The following is a 16979-nucleotide window of genomic DNA, read 5'->3' on the forward strand; positions in this document are numbered from 1 at the left end:
TGTAACTGAATACAGTTCCTCATAATTTGTACTCTGATTACTTAACTCCAGTACATGTAATGTTACTCCCCAACACTGCTCGGTGGTGACGAAACACATACACGATGTGAGCAGATCTGACCAGAGTTTTGCATCTTGGGCAGTATAGACGGAAACGCTGCGGCGAAGCGTATTCAGCTTTTCTCTTTTTTCCAAAAACGCCGTCACCATCTAAACGAAAAGGCACTTCTGATCAAATATCCAGCCGTTGTCTTACGATTTATCCGGGCCTGGGTCACTGAAGCAGCAGTCTAAAGGGCCGTTCACACTGAAGCGTCAAAAAACGCCTTGACGCCTCTATTTGGACGCCTTTGCATTTGAGTTTAGACGCCCCCGACACTCGTCTTTGACGCCGTGGACGAACGGGACAAAAATACTTGAAGTGTGTCCGTTGCCCTGGAAACAAGAGCCCGGTCCCGGTCTTTTCCTGAAACAATGTCAGACCAAACTGAAAGAGTGTTTTTATGACATAAAACATCAGCGGAGGAGATCGGGTCGACGACTGGGGCGTATATATATTTATACTCCACTAATAACACTGGATCAGTCCCGGTCTAGTCCTGGTCTAATACTGGTCTAGTCCCAGTCTAGTCGTGGTTTAATCTCGGTCTATTCAGGGTCTAGTCCTTGTTTAGTCTCAGTCTAATCTCGGTCTACTCCCGGTCTAGTCCTTGTTTAGTCCCGGTCTAGTCCTTGTTTAGTCCTGGTCCGGTCCTGGTTTAGTACTGGTCCAGTCCTGGTGTAGTCCTCGGCTCGGTGATTGTGGCGTATATATTTAATCTTCGTTCATGTTTGTGGTTCTCATTCTGGTTCTCGGGTCTTGCTTCCTGATAATAACGTCGCTGCGTCACTGGATACCCTAACCCTAACCCTGACGCGAAAAGTTCAGCATTTTCAACTTCTTGACGCTGACGCCTTGGACGCCAAAACGCTCAAGACGCGCCGCGTCGACGCCAGATTCGCGCCGCGCTGACGCCGAAAACGCGCCGCAAAAACTCAGGACGCTCTAGTCGCGCGTCCACATAGACTTTACATTGAAAGTGGACGCTTTGACGCCTTGGTGTGAACGGGCCTTAAGGGTGCACTCTCTCACTCTCACACTTTAGACTAGAACTTTAGAACCATCCCCAAACACGGACAGACCCTAAAGAGCGGTACGTTTGTCCAGTGTGAGCGCTACCGAACCGTGCCCAGAACGTGACCACACGTTTGGGACTTTGGCCCGGTTGGAGGAGGCGCTGTGCCAAAGCAGTTGCTCATGACTTCACTATACAAGCCCTGTGTGTGCGCTGATGTTACTCCTACGAGGAAAACAGTGAACAAACTCCGCTCCAAAACACACGGCATATTTGCGCTTACATTCGATACAGATTGTGGTAGAGACGGAAGTTTTGCATCTTTTCTCGTCTCTGGTTGTCTTCACTTCTCCACTTTGTTTTTAGATCCAAAAACTCACAGAGGAGCGTGTATCATAAGAGGACGCGTCTGTCTTAATATTTAATACATATTTCATGCCGCTGGACTTATTTTCTCCGCTAAAAGTGTAGGCGCTACTGCACGACTTGTAAACAAACAGCCCCATGTGATGACGTCATGGCCGAGGACCGGTTTGGTTCTCAGTCATGCTTGAAGACGGCACAGGCAAGGCAAGTTTATTTGTATAGCACAGTTCGTACACAAAGTAATACAAAGTGCTTTACAGAATAAGACATACTGTACATTAAAATCATAATAAAAACTAATCAAAACATAAATAATCATAAAGATTAAAGTAAAAAAAGAGAGACATAAATTGGAGAGAAGAGTGCGGAATGTCAGTGCGCCCTAAAGTCTTCTCTTTCCACACACACTTCCTCCAGCTCTTCCAGGGGAATTTTTTTTGTGTATTGTAGATGTAATATTAGCATTAACTTTAGTAAATATTTGAATCATTTTTATATGGACTTATTTCCCATTTTTGCAAACAGTTATGGACAAAATTAAGTAAAACTAAACTATCTAACTCCACTGAAACGAAAAAGTTATTTACGAGAAAAGCAGCACTAGAAGCTCCTTAAACGTGACCTCTGGAAGTCCTCGGTCTGCGGCTCCAGCCTCCAGGGAACTTCAGTCCTGTTTTCTGTTTTCTGCCCGTTTCTCTGCTGCTCTCACACTTTGGTTTGGTACTCGCTGACTCGGCGCATCTGTGTGTGTGTGTGTGTGTGTGTGTGTGTGTGTGTGTGTGTGTTGTGCGTGTGTGTGTGTGTGTGTGTGTGTGTGTGTGTGTGTGTGTGTGTGTGTGTGTGTTGTTGTTGTGCAGTCAGTCTGTGTATAGTCAGTGTTGGGGAGTAACAGATTACATGTACTGGAGTTACGTAATCAGAGTACAAATTATGAATAACTGTATTCAGTTACAGTTACTATTTCAGTGAGTGGTAATTGGATTACAGTTACTTTGTTGAAATAAATGGATTACACAGAAGTATTTTCCTCTTTTCACTTATTATTATTTTTTTATTATTTTTTCGGTAATTCCACTCACTGCCGGACACTAAACAAGGTCCAAACCTGGACTAAACCAGGTCTAAACCAGGTCCAAACCAGGTCCAAACCAGGACTAAACCAGGTCTAAACCAGGTCCAAACCAGGTCTAAACCAGGACTAAACCAGGTCTAAAACCAGGTCTAAACTAGGACTAAACTAGGACTAAACCAGGACTAAAACAGATCTAAACCAGGACTAACCCAAGACTAAACCAGGACTAAACCAGATCTAAACCAGGACTAAACCAAGACTAAACCAGGACTAAACCAGGTCTAAACCAGGACTAAACCAGGTCCAAACCAGGTCTAAACCAGGTCCAAACCAGGTCTAAAACCAGGTCTAAACTAGGACTAAACTAGGACTAAACCAGGACTAAACCAGGTCTAAAACCAGGTCCAAACCAGGTCTAAACCAGGACTAAACCAGGTCTAAAACCAGGTCTAAACTAGGACTAAACCAGGACTAAAACCAGGACTAAAACCAGGACTGTTTAATGCGTGTCTGTGTTGTGTTGTTGTGCGTCTTTTCTCAGTGTTTATAACGTGTATTTCTTGTGTGTGTGTGTGTTGTTGTTGTTGTTGTTGTTGTTGTGCAATCCTTCTGTGTGTGTGTGTCTCTGTGTGTGTCTTGTGTTGTTGTGCATCTCTTCTTGGTGTTTATAAAGTGTATTTCTTGTGTGTGTTGTGTTGTTGTGTGTCTCTCCTCAGTGTGTATAACGTGTATTTCTTGTGTGTGTGTGTTGTTGTGCGTCTCTCCTCAGTGTGTATAACGTGTATTTCTGTGTGTGTGTGTGTTGTGTTGTTGTGCGTCTCTCCTCAGTGTGTATAACGTGTATTTCTCTTGTGTGTGTGTGTTGTGTTGTTGTGCGTCTCTTCTCAGTGTGTATAACGTGTATTTCTCTTGTGTGTTGTGTTGTGTTGTTGTGCGTCTCTTCTCAGTGTGTATAACGTGTATTTCTCTTGTGTGTGTGTTGTGTTGTTGTGCGTCCCTCCTCAGTGTGTATAACGTGTATTTCTTGTGTGTGTGTGTTTGTGTTGTTGTGCGTCTCTCTCAGTGTGTATAACGTGTATTTCTTGTGTGTGTTTGTGTTGTGTTGTGTGTGTCTCTTCTCAGTGTGTATAACGTGTATTTCTCTTGTGTTGTGTGTTGTGTTGTTGTGCGTCTCTCCTCAGTGTGTATAACGTGTATTTCTCTGTGTGTGTGTTGTGTTGTTGTTGTGTCTCTCCTCAGTGTGTATAACGTGTATTTCTCTTGTGTGTTGTGTTGTGTTGTTGTGCGTCCCTCCTCAGTGTGTATGTATAACGTGTATTTCTTGTGTGTGTGTGTGTTGTTGTGTCTCTCCTCAGTGTGTATAACGTGTATTTCTCTGTGTGTTTGTGTTGTGTTGTTGTGCGTCTCTCCTCAGTGTGTATAACGTGTATTTCTTGTGTGTGTGTTTGTGTTGTTGTTGTGCGTCTCTTCTCAGTGTTTATAACGTGTATTTCTCTGTTGTGTTTGTGTTGTGTTGTTGTGCGTCTCTTCTCAGTGTGTATAACGTGTATTTCTTGTGTGTGTGTGTTGTGTTGTTGTGCGTCTCTCCTCAGTGTGTATAACGTGTATTTCTCTTGTGTGTTGTGTTGTGTTGTTGTGTCTCTCCTCAGTGTGTATAACGTGTATTTCTTGTGTGTTTGTGTTGTGTTGTTGTGTCTCTTCTCAGTGTGTATAACGTGTATTTCTTGTGTGTGTGTGTTGTGTTGTGTGTCTGTCTCTCCAGTGTGTATAACGTGTATTTCTCTTGTGTGTGTGTTGTGTTGTTGTGCGTCTCTTCTCAGTGTGTATAACGTGTATTTCTTGTGTGTGTTTGTGTTGTGTTGTTGTGCGTCTCTCCTCAGTGTGTATAACGTGTAGTATAATGTGTATTTCTTGTTTATGTGTGTGTTGTTGTGTCTCTCCTCAGTGTTTATAACGTGTATTTCTTGTGTGTGTGTGTGTGTGTTTGTGTTGTGTTGTTGTGCGTCCCTCCTCAGTGTGTATAACGTGTAGTATAACGTGTATTTCTTGTGTGTGTATGTGTGTGTTTGTGTTGTGTGTGTTGTGCGTCTCTCCTCAGTGTGTATAACGTGTATTTCTTGTGTGTGTGTGTGTGTTGTTGTGTCTCTTCTCAGTGTGTATAACGTGTAGTATAACGTGTATTTCTTGTGTGTGTTGTGTGTTGTGTTGTTGTGCGTCTCTCCTCAGTGTGTATAACGTGTATTTCTTGTGTGTGTTGTGTTGTTGTGCGTCCCTCCTCAGTGTGTATAACGTGTATTTCTCTTGTGTGTGTGTTGTGTTGTTGTGCGTCTCTTCTCAGTGTGTATAACGTGTATTTCTCTTGTGTTTGTGTTGTGTTGTTGTGCGTCCCTCCTCAGTGTGTATAACGTGTATTTCTTTGTGTGTGTGTGTGTGTTGTTGTGCGTCCCTCCTCAGTGTGTATAACGTGTATTTCTTGTGTGTGTGTGTGTTGTGTTGTTGTGCGTCCTCCTCAGTGTGTATAACGTGTATTTCTTGTGTGTGTGTGTGTGTTGTGTTGTTGTGCGTCCCTCCTCAGTGTGTATAACGTGTATTTCTTGTGTGTGTTGTGTTGTGTTGTTCTGCGTCTCTTCTCAGTGTGTATAACGTGTATTTCTCCTGTGTGTGTGTGTTGTGTTGTTGTGAGTCTCTTCTCAGTGTGTATAACGTGTATTTCTTGTGTGTGTGTTGTTGTGCGTCTCTTCTTGGTGTTTATAAAGTTTATTTCTCCTGTGTGTGTGTGTGTGTGTGTTGTGTTGTTGTGTCTCTCCTCAGTGTGTATAACGTGTATTTCTTGTTTGTGTTGTGTTGTTGTGCGTCTCTTCTCAGTGTGTATAACGTGTATTTCTTGTTTGTGTTGTGTTGTTGTGCGTCTCTTCTCAGTGTGTATAACGTGTATTTCTCTTGTGTGTGTGTGTTGTGTCGTTGTGCGTCTCTTCTCAGTGTGTATAACGTGTATTTCTTGTGTGTGTGTGTTGTGTTGTGCGTCCCTCCTCAGTGTGTATAACGTGTAGTATAACGTGTATTTCTTGTTGTGTTTGTGTTGTGTTGTGCGTCTCTCCTCAGTGTGTATAACGTGTATTTCTTGTGTGTGTGTGTTGTGTTGTGCGTCCCTCCTCAGTGTGTATAACGTGTAGTATAACGTGTATTTCTTGTGTGTGTGTGTGTGTTTGGTCTCAGGCCCGCGCTCCAGTGAGGGGAACTGCATGCAGAACAATGGGGGCTGTGCTCAGAAGTGTCAGATGGCCCGGGGGCTGGTCCAGTGCACCTGTCACACGGGCTACAGGCTCATGGAGGACGGCAGGAGCTGTCAGGGTAAAACAACTCTGCATCTGGGACACTCGTCTACAGGCACTAACGCACCACTGTCACAAAACTAACAGTTCAAACTTGATTTTAAACTAAGGAACAGACTCATTACTCTGCACTGTTTCTGATGCCACAATGATAATTAAAAACACTCTTACTTTTGTGATTTTCAGCATTAAATCATAGTACTTTTTTCTTTTATTATTATTACTTTTAATCTATGTAAAGTATTGAAACTAGCAAAAGTCACAGAAATGAACCTTTCCTGAAAATCTTTGAGCCAGAACAAGTATAAAAGCAGTATAGTATAGTAGTATAGAACCATGGACCACTGAGACACTAGTTTTAGTATCCATTAGTATCTTATTTTATATACTTTTGACAATCCTCCAACACACACTGGGTAAAACTGTTTACATGTTTGACACTCATCTACAGACACTAGCTCACTAGTGTTGTCAAGATACTAAAACTTCAAACTAGATTTTAATATTAAGGAATGGACTCGATACTCAATACCGATATCTGTACTGGAGACAAAGTATTTTTATTGTCTAAGAAACAGGACGTACTCTGTTAGCTTGTTTGTTTTTTTTTTAAACTAGTTCTATTATAGTGATCCCTCAGTGGTTCAGGTAGGTTCAATAGTGTATACTGTATTTTTCGGACTGTAAATCGCTCCGGAGTATAAGTCGCACCAGTCAAAAAAAGTGTAATGAAGACGAAAAAAGATAAGTCACACTGGACTATAAGTTGCACTTTTTGGAGGAAATGTGTTTTATAAAATCAAAGCTCAGAGACGATGAACCGACATTTCATCTTAAAAGTCAAGTTCCAGTAATAACAACAGAACAGAGAACAACAGACTGTTAACGTCACATATGAACAGTTCTTCAGATAAAATATAACATAAACAACAGAACAGAACAAGTTTAACAAACTCTCCATCTCACTCCAAATCACTAAATCCATTCAATTCTTCATCCTCGGTGTCACTTCTGAGCAACTCCGCGACCTCCGGAGGTAAACAGACGCCGCTTCCTCTTCTGTGTCGCTGTCGTCAGACTCAGCATCAGTTCCAGTTAGAATTATTCGGGTCTTTCTGAATCCCGACAGGATGGTTTTGGTGTCACTGAAGTCCAGGCTTTGTCCATCCATCCAGTGACTTCTAGGAAAGTTGCATGGTGCACCTCCCGGTTGTTTCTTGCTCACTCTTTCTTTCTGCTGCTCAATTATAGTTTTCGGCTGCATATTTCACGACTTGCAGCAGGACAGAGGCTCTTTCTGCAGGAGACATGTGCAGTAGAGTGAAGTGACAGTGGTACAGGAGGAACAGGAGCGGCAGATACTCACACACAAGACTAGAGCCTCTCACGACTGTCACTGTGAAAAATTTAATATATAAGTCGCAGGAAACACCCAAACCATGAAAAAATGTGCGACTTACAGTCCGAAAAATACTGTACTAGTCTATGTGCTCTTATATTTGTTCTGGTACAGCTCCAGATCATTCTAAAGTTATTCAGGAAAACTTCATTTCTGTCTCATGAATGTGACTTTTTAGTATCAATACCAGTTTAAATGAGCATTAGTTTTGAAAGTGGTTTTAGTATCAATTAGTAACAGATTTTTACAGTGTAAAACTGCTTAGATCTGAGACTCTGACTCATCTACAGCACGAACACTGAACCTGGAAGAACAGGCTCGGTCGTAAATTGTAGATCTATTATAACAGTCTGACATATTTACGATTGCCCTCATTCATTAATAAACTCCCTTCCTGCAACAATAAATTATCTAACACTATTCTTCAGAGATGAAATAATTATCTTAACAAAGTTATATTTTGTATCTGGAACTTTAAACCTCGATTCATTGTTGTACATTAAAGTTTCAAGCAAAAGGAGTAGACGACTGTTGGTACGTTTTGTCACACAAGAGACGCACGACAGAATTGAAAAGGTTTTTTATTGCATTTTCACATTTAAAATAACAAAATAACTTTTCTTGATAAGGGACGACCACCTGCTAATCTATAGACAGTGTTGGGAAGGTTATTTTTAAAATGTATTCCCTTACAGATTACAGATTACATACCCCAAAATGTAGTTTGTAATGTAATCTGAATACTTTGGATTACTTGATTTGCTGTAGAGAAGCAAAGACTAAGATATCGTAGCATAAGATGTTTTGTCTAGTAAAAGACAATGAAAAGTCCAAGTCTTTACTTAACCGTATTAAAAATATTATTGATAGAAGAGGAGGAGACACGTCCGCGCAGCATGATTTAAACCTGTTAAATCCTGTTTTAGACCTGGTTTAGTCCTGATTTTAGACCTGTTTTAGATCTGGTTTAGACCTGGTTTAGATCTAGTTTTAGTCCTGGTTTAGACCTGGTTTTAGACCTGGTTTAGACCTGGTTTAGATCTAGTTTAGATCTAGTTTTAGTCCTGGTTTTGACCTGGTTTTAGACCTGTTTTAGACCTGGTTTAGATCTAGTTTAGATCTAGTTTTAGTCCTGGTTTTGACCTGGTTTTAGACCTGTTTTAGACCTGGTTTAGATCTAGTTTAAATCTAGTTTTAGTCCTTGTTTAGACCTGGTTTTAGACCTGTTTTAGACCTGGTTTAGATCTAGTTTAGATCTAGTTTTAGTCCTGGTTTTGACCTGGTTTTAGACCTGTTTTAGACCTGGTTTAGATCTAATTTAGATCTAGTTTTAGTCCTTGTTTAGACCTGGTTTTAGACCTGTTTTAGACCTGGTTTAGACCTGGTTTAGATCTAATTTAGATCTAGTTTAGATCTGGTTTAGATCTAGTTTAAACTTAGTTTTAGTCCTGGTTTAGTCCTGGTTTAGATCTAGTTTTAGTCCTTGTTTAGACCTGGTTTTAGACCTGTTTTAGACCTGGTTTAGATCTAGTTTAGATCTAGTTTTAGTCCTGGTTTTGACCTGGTTTTAGACCTGGTTTAGATCTAGTTTAGATCTAGTTTTAGTCCTTGTTTAGACCTGGTTTTAGACCTGTTTTAGACCTGTTTTAGACCTGGTTTAGACCTGGTTTAGATCTAATTTAGATCTAGTTTAGATCTGGTTTAGATCTAGTTTAAACTTAGTTTTAGTCCTGGTTTAGACCTGGTTTTAGTCCTGGTTTAGACCTGTTTTAGACCTGGTTTTGATCTAGTTTAGATTTGGTTTAGTTTCCGGCAATGAGTGGAGTTACGGCGAAAAAAAAAAATTTAATCCCGCCATGTAATCCATTTATTTCAACAAAGTAACTGTAATCCAATTACCACTCACTGAAACAGTAACTGTAACTGAATACAGTTACTCATCATTTGTACTCTGATTACGTAACTCCAGTACATGTAATCTGTTACTCCCAACACTGTCTATAGATACAGTATGTGATTGCTTTTCTAAGAATGTTCCACTGCACGGACTTAAACTTGTCTCCATCGGGTTAAGTAGGTGCCACCAACAACCTGAGTTATAGATCAGATCTGAAGAAGAATGCAAACCTTTGAAACTGGAATAAATAAAGTAATCATTTAATAAACAGGGATGTAAAAGGTAAAATAACAGAAGTGGTCTAAAATATGTACATAAAATAACCTAAACTAAGAAGCAAAATAACAGGATTTACAAAGAACAAGTTTTGTGTAAATAAATCGTCACGTAGGTCTTTAAAAACGACACACGTAACACAAAAAAAACCTACACAAATGTCCGCAAAACAAAAGCTACAAGCAGAATCGAGTGAGCAACAGAAAAGCCAGAGTTTCCAACATGCATTTCGATCCGTTTTACACGCTTTCCAACCTTTATCCAGTCTAATTTAGCTCTGGATCTATATTTAGTAGTTTGTCAGTGGGCTCGATGTGCCTGACTTGCTTAGTGGCCCGATGTTTAGTCGTTGAGTGGTTCATTACGGTTCTTATAGCCTTTCCTCCCGTTGTTTCAGATGTGGATGAGTGTGCAGAGGAGGGCTACTGCAGTCAGGGCTGCACCAACACAGAGGGCGGCTTCCAGTGCTGGTGTGTGCAAGGCTACGAGCTCAGACCCGACAAACGCTCCTGCAAGGCCCTGGGTGAGTCCAACCATCAGTTTACATTCTTTTACTACCAGCTTTTATGTAACACTTTGCAGAGGTGGGGACTTGGACTCGAGTCAGACTTGAATCACTATTATTAGAACAAGAGTCTTGACTTGATAAAATGGACTAAGACTTGGGATTCGACTTGGACTTCAAGGTCAGTGACTTGGGACTTGACTCAGACTTGAGCCCTGTGAGTTGAGAAATCTGAATTCTTTCTATTCCCACACTAAGATCTTGTCAAAACATTTAAAAAGGAAACATTTACTTACATTTCTACAACTCTTACATACTCATATATAAATATACCATGAATTTTTAAGTACAGTTTAGTTTAAAATTCATATAAATTGCAAAAATCTAAGCTATATTTGGTATTTTGGTTTAAAGACTTTAAATGACTTGAAGCTCAAAGCAGACGACTTGGACTTGACTTGGACTTATGGGCCAGTGACTCGAGACTCGACTTGGACCTGCCTGTGTTTGACTCGGGACTTGACTCGGACTTGAGCCCTGTGACTTGGTACTTTTAGTACTTTTAAATCTGAATTCATTCTATTCTGACTGTAATTATTCACTCTTAAGATCTTGTCAAGACATTTAAAAAGGAAAAATTTACATTTCTACAACTCTTACATACTCTATAAATACTCATATATAAATATACTATGAATTTTTAAGTATAATTTATCTTAAAATTCACATAAATCACAAAAATCTCCAGGTCTTAAAAGTCTTAAAAAGGTCTTAAATTTCCAAGTTCCAATTTAAGTTCCTTAAATTATGTTGTTCAAGTCTTAATTTTTTCACAAAGGTCTTAAATTTCATTAGCCTATTTTTTGTATACTCATCTGGGCTGTAGTGCAACGTTAAACGGAGGAAAAAACAACAACAACAACAACGTGAAGCTGAAGTTTGCCTATTAAAAGTGCAAAAATACATCTGTGTTTGTCACGATGTGCATTTGGTTTGGTAAATGTGCAGAAGAGAATGTAACTCCAGTTAGAAACTTGAAAAAACAGGTTTAAAAATCTTACTCACTTTCTTCAGTTTTTCCACAGTTTTGTGTAAAGTGCCAGTGGAAGTTCTCTTAAAGAAGAGGTTCTCAAACTGTGGGTGAGGGTCCAAAGAAAAAGAGGCGCAGAGTGTTTCAGTACAGTACATTTTTCTTGGCTTTGTAGCAGGTCGATCATTTTGACTTGATCATTTTATAAGTACCTTGCATGCTGAAAAAGTGTGAGCACCCCTGTTGATTGGTCATTATTAAAATTGGATCTGGTGTTTTTCGCCCACATAAAGGGTGCGATGTTGGTCTTAATTTTCATTGAAGTGGTCTTAAAAAGGTCTTTAAAAAATCTTAAATTTGGGGTAGTCAAATGTGGGGAAACCCTGATCTAGGTACTTTTGTTTAAAGACTTGAAATGACTTGAAGCCCAAAGCAGACGACTTGGACTTGACTTGGACTTATGGGCCAGTGACTCAAGACTCGACTTGGACTTGTCTGTATTTGACTTGGGACTTGACTCGGACTTGAGGTCAAAGACTTGGTAAGACTTGAAAAGTACTTTTAAATCTTTATTCGTCCTATTCTGCATTGATTCACACTAAGATCTTACCAAAACATTTAAAAAGGATAAATTTACATTTCTACAACTCTTATATACTCTATAAATACTCATATATAAATAATACTATGAATTTTTAAGTAAAATTTATCTTAAAAGTTATATAAATCACAAAAATCTAGGCACTTTGGTTTAAAGACTTGAAATGACTTGACGCTCAAAGCAGACGACTTGGACTTGACTTGGACTTATGGGCCAGTGACTCGAGACTCGACTTGGACTTGCCTGTATTTGACTTGGGACTCGACTCGGACTTGAGGTCAAAGACTTGAGACTTACAAAACAAAGACTTGGTCCCACCTCTGCCACTTTGTCATAACTTCACTTTAATGAGCCTTAAAGGTGCATTGTGTCACTTTTCTGGTGTCTGAAATGTTCCACAGTATGGCATTAAACATTTCTATCTTCATGGAAACCAAAGCAGACAAAGTTACAGGTCAGATCTGTGGAGAGGCGACCCCGCTCACAGTCAGAATACCTATTTTTCCAGTTATTTTTGAGCAATAAAACCACTTGTAATTGAATAAATGTAAGATAGAGCTGTTTAAAGTCACACTGTGGAACATTTCGGGCCGAGCAATGACGTATCCATAGCAACAAGCAGGCGACGTACCCCGCACCATCACCAGAAACTTAAATAGTGCACCTTTAACTACAAAACAAACCGAAAGAAAATTCTCCAAACGTCTAAATAATCTAATTTGAAAAAAGGGGAAAAAAAATCTATCTCCAAAACTGTATTTAAAACCGTTTTCTTCAGTCGAACCTTTTATTGCTCAATTTAGTTACACAAAAAAAACTGAAACGTGCTTTGCTTTTGCTTTGGGGAATCTTGTTCACTGAAAAATACAATAAAGCATTTCTGAATCATGTTCTTTTTTTTTGTACAATAAGATGAAAACACAAACTATTTCCAGCCCATTGTCCATTGTCTGTTTGGTTTTCAGACAGTTTCCTCTAATAATAATTCGGTTTTGTGTCCCCAAACTCATGCATTTTGATCACTGAAAAAGGTCTGTAATCGTGAAATGAGGTATGAGTTTCCAGTGTGGACTTGCCGCTCGTCTAAATCCTCTAAATCCTGGGTAAATGAAAAGAAGCTTCACACTGAGGTTTGGGACAATTAATCAAATTCTAATCAAATCCAGGTCCGGCCGTTTCAGATCAGACTGGCTCTTTTTAACGGACAAGTCCACAGCCAAAACCTCCGTCAGTGAAAACACGAGCCAGAGATGTTTGTTTTGTACAGATAATACTCCCTACAACTATACAGCAGCTCACACTAATGTAACAGATAATACTCCCTACAACTATACAGCAGCTCACACTAATGTAACAGATAATACTCCCTACAACTGTACAGCAATTCACAAGTATGTAACAGATGATACTCCCTACAACTGTACAGCAACTCACCCTAATGTAACATTACAGCAACTCATCCTTATGTGACAGATAATACTCCCTACTACTGTGTAACAACTCACCTTTATGTAACAGATAATACTCCCTACAACTGTACCACAATTCATCCTTATGCGACATACAATACTCCCTACTACCGTACAGCATCTCATCCCTATGTAACAGATAATACTCCCTACAACTGTACATTAACTGAACATTATGAAACAGATAATACTCCCTACTACTGTAGAGCAACTTGTCCTTATGGAATATATAATACTCCCTACAACTGTACAGCAACTTGACATGATTAAACAGATAATACTCCCTACAACTCTACAGCGACTCGCCCTTATGTACATATAATACTCCCTATAACTGTACAACAATTTATCCTTATGTAACAGATAATACTCCCTACAAATGTACAGCAACTCACCCTTATGTGACAGATAATACTCCCTACAACTGTATAGCATCTCATCCTTATGTAACAGATAATACTCCCTACAACTGTACAACAACTCATCCTTATGTAACAGATAATGCTCCCTACAACGGTACAACTCACCTTTATGTTACAGGTAATACTCCCTACAAATGTACAACAACTCACACTTTTGTAACAGATAATGCTCCCTACAACTGTACAACAAATCACCCTCAGGTAACATATAATACTCCCTACTACTGTATAACAACTCACCTTTATGTAACACATAATACTCCCTACAACTGTACAACACTTAATCCCTATGTAACAGATAATACTCCCTACAAATGTACAACACCTTCACGCTTAATGTCATACTGTGGAACACAACAAGTCCATGGGTGAAGTCAAGAATAGATATTATCGGGTTAAACATTTATATTTATGAATTTACAACAACAACAATATCAAAAAATCGCTTAAATTTTGCAAAGAAAAAGCTTTCATTTACTGAACGATAAATACAGTAATTATCACGGCTGACAAGAAAAAACTAAACTTCAAAAACTAAAAACTATATCTTTATGGAGATATTATTGCTTTGTCTAGAATATTCCACGGCAGATTTAAAGTTATTTATCTCAAGGGAAACAACTACAGGCTACATTACAGGTCAGATCTGTGGAGAGGCAACCAAAAAGGCGAGACGGATAACCCTTTTTGGCATTTTTGTCTCTTGTTCTTTCATGAGTTTGCTCTGTTTTGTATAATTTTCTTGTCAAAACCTGCAAAGGTGTGAACATTGCAGGAAATCAGATTAGCCACATAAAAAAATGAAACTGTTTCAATAATATAAACACTGCAGAAATCAGATAATGATCGGACTTTTTGTGTGTGTGTAAACATTGAGTAACTTTCCTGTTTCTCACTCAAGCTGTGTCTTGTTTTCGCACATGGGCAAGTGATAAAGGGCCCATATTACACTATTTTCTGATCTGTTATAATGTTGTTGCCTCATCGCAAACAGACCTGGAGGTGTGATTTGTTTGATTTATACATGTTTAACACACAAACCCTGCAGATTTAGGCTGAGGGCTTCTTTCAAACACTCAGGAAGTGCTCCACAGTGTTTTTAAACTCTATAAACCTTCACTAGAATCATTTGTAAGCACCAATCTCCACTGAACTAAAGGTAAAACGTAGCTGATAACTTGAAAACTACCGCTTCATGACATCACGAGGTGGGACAGAGCATTCTGAGCTCTGTAACGCGGTTCACCTTTCGCGGCCTCGCTGTTTCGCACTTTTGAACGCGCATTATGTTCCTCCCCCTGCGTCCTGATTGGCTGTAGACCGTTGTCAATCAATCTCCTCCGTGCCGTGTCTCCTGTCCAGTACAGAATGCGTTCAGCTCAAAAAAATTTACATAAATGTTCGATCGCTTCCAGTGTGATTCTGAAGTGCTGTATGTTTGCAAGTTTTCTCCCCGACAAAACCCACAATGTCGACGAAAAGTTCTGCACCGACAAAAGCTCCTGCAGTCGCACCCAAAAGGCAGAGGAAGATGTTAATCGTCGCGTAAAAAGTTGGACTTCTGGACACGCTGAAGGACGGTAGAAGTTACACGGCTGTAGCGCATTACGTAATAAATTAGTCTTCGGTTCGTTATATAAAGAAGGAGGAAAATAACATGACGACGACAGCAGCAATACGTTTTAAGAAAGATGCAAAAAGGTTTGTAACTGTCCTTAAAACCGATAGAATAATTGTAAAAACTGAAACTGACTACCGTAAATTCCGGACTATAAGCCGCTACTTTTTTCCTCACACTTTGAACCCTGCAGCAAATAAAACGATGCGGCGAATATATGGACGGATTCTTTGTTTGGCACGTTGTCCATTCATAAATACGGCCTATGGTTTGGCAACACAACGGTTACGTGTAGAAAACGCCGCTGTCTGTGCGATTACACATGGATCTAGGTTTCACAAGAAGTTGCGACACTATGCTCACGATACTGTCAGCGCACTCAAATAGTTTATCGCCGTTGGGATAAAATAAGTTATGACGCTAAATGAACAATAGTGAGGGGGATACGTCTACGAGAAGAAACGTCTCAAACTTCAGTAGCCGGACATTCCGCTCATACCTGATCGATAGAACTAACCCCGCCCCCGAGAGAGTCTGAAATCTGCTGAAATCCTCCAAGACTCTGACATGATACAGACAGAATAGAGGATCTTTCTGCAGGAGACATGCGCAGTAGAGTGTGGGATGATGCGCTGAAGAAGATGCTTGTTTGATTGTGTTTTGAACAGTTATTTTGCGCTTCATACACACACCCTCCTCATGGAAAACACACGAAGAAATGCAGATGATGCAGCTTTTAAGTTAACGGCGAGTGATTTGGCTGTCGAAGAAGTAAATAAAGCTGCTGCACGTGAGCTCGACGTCAGTGAGTCGATGAGATTTTGGCAATGTCAGCGTGACAAACTCACTTTATGCAAAAAGATGACAAAAGCTTTCAGAAGTGATGAAAGCAGACGGCCCGAACTTTAAAACGTTCTTGAAGATGTGAACACCTGCGGCTTATATTCAGGTGCGCTCAGTAGTCCAGATTTTACGGTACTTCGCAAAATTTCGGGTTATTTTTAGAACATAACCCCCACGATAAACGAGGGACCAGTGTAATGCAAGGTTACTCAAACGTGTGTGAATGAAACAAAACAAAAAAACACAACTCCAGGTCTGTTTTTGACAAGGTATCCACAGTATAACATGGCTTAAACTGTTTTTACTAAGAACAGAAAATGTAATAAAATCAAAAGCAGCAACTGATCAGCTCACGGACAAAAAGTATACAGTATTTTTAGCCGTATCGCCCAGTCCTGCTTCAAACTAAACCGCCAGGAGATGAATTACGTGAGGACTCCACTGGTTTAAAGCCAAAAAGAGAAGAATACGCCTAAGACCAGGGGTGAGTCATTTTTCAGCGAAGCTTTGACCAGAGTTCCTTAGAAATCCAGCTCTCTCATTAGTTCCCATTGATTTCCATTGTCGCCGCAGTGAGTCACTAAGACGAGAGCAAATATGACGTTATACTCCAGGGCTTGGTCATGTGATCCCAAATAAAACCAGGTTAAGTACTGGACAAATTGGTGTTTAAAATTAGAACGGCTCTACTCCACAAATGACCTGAAACTCAAGACCACAAGGACCAAAGTGATGTTAAAAGTGGACATTTTATGATGACTTCTTTTAAAATCTTAAAGCTGCACTGTGTAGCTTTTTGTTCGGGAGTCCGTCGCCGTCTTGTTTCTACGGATATGTCATTGCTCTGTTGTGAATGTTCCACAATATGACATTAAACAGCACTACTTCACACTTATTTCATTACAGGTGGTTTTATAACTCAAAAATACTTAATAAAACCAAGTATTCTGATTGTGAGCGGGGTCGCCTCTCCACAGATCTGACCTCTAACTTGGTCTCCATGAAGATAGAAAGTGTATATATTTATACTCCAC

The 16979-nt window shown here is 39.8% G+C and overlaps 1 protein-coding gene across 1 annotated transcript in view; it reads left to right on the forward strand.

Annotated features, from left to right (window-relative positions):
* Positions 1-16979, forward strand: part of lrp4 (low density lipoprotein receptor-related protein 4) — a 369462-nt gene that overhangs the window by 296510 nt on the left and 55973 nt on the right. Inside the window, 2 exon segments of the mRNA XM_055154780.1 lie at positions 5770-5904; positions 9855-9980. Of these exon segments, the coding sequence (XP_055010755.1) occupies positions 5770-5904; positions 9855-9980 (261 nt within the window).

The sequence above is a fragment of the Boleophthalmus pectinirostris genome, unplaced genomic scaffold, assembly GCF_026225935.1.
Source record: "Boleophthalmus pectinirostris isolate CB_2022bp ecotype Guang Dong unplaced genomic scaffold, ASM2622593v1 HiC_scaffold_19, whole genome shotgun sequence".
Classification (NCBI taxonomy): domain Eukaryota; kingdom Metazoa; phylum Chordata; class Actinopteri; order Gobiiformes; family Gobiidae; genus Boleophthalmus; species Boleophthalmus pectinirostris.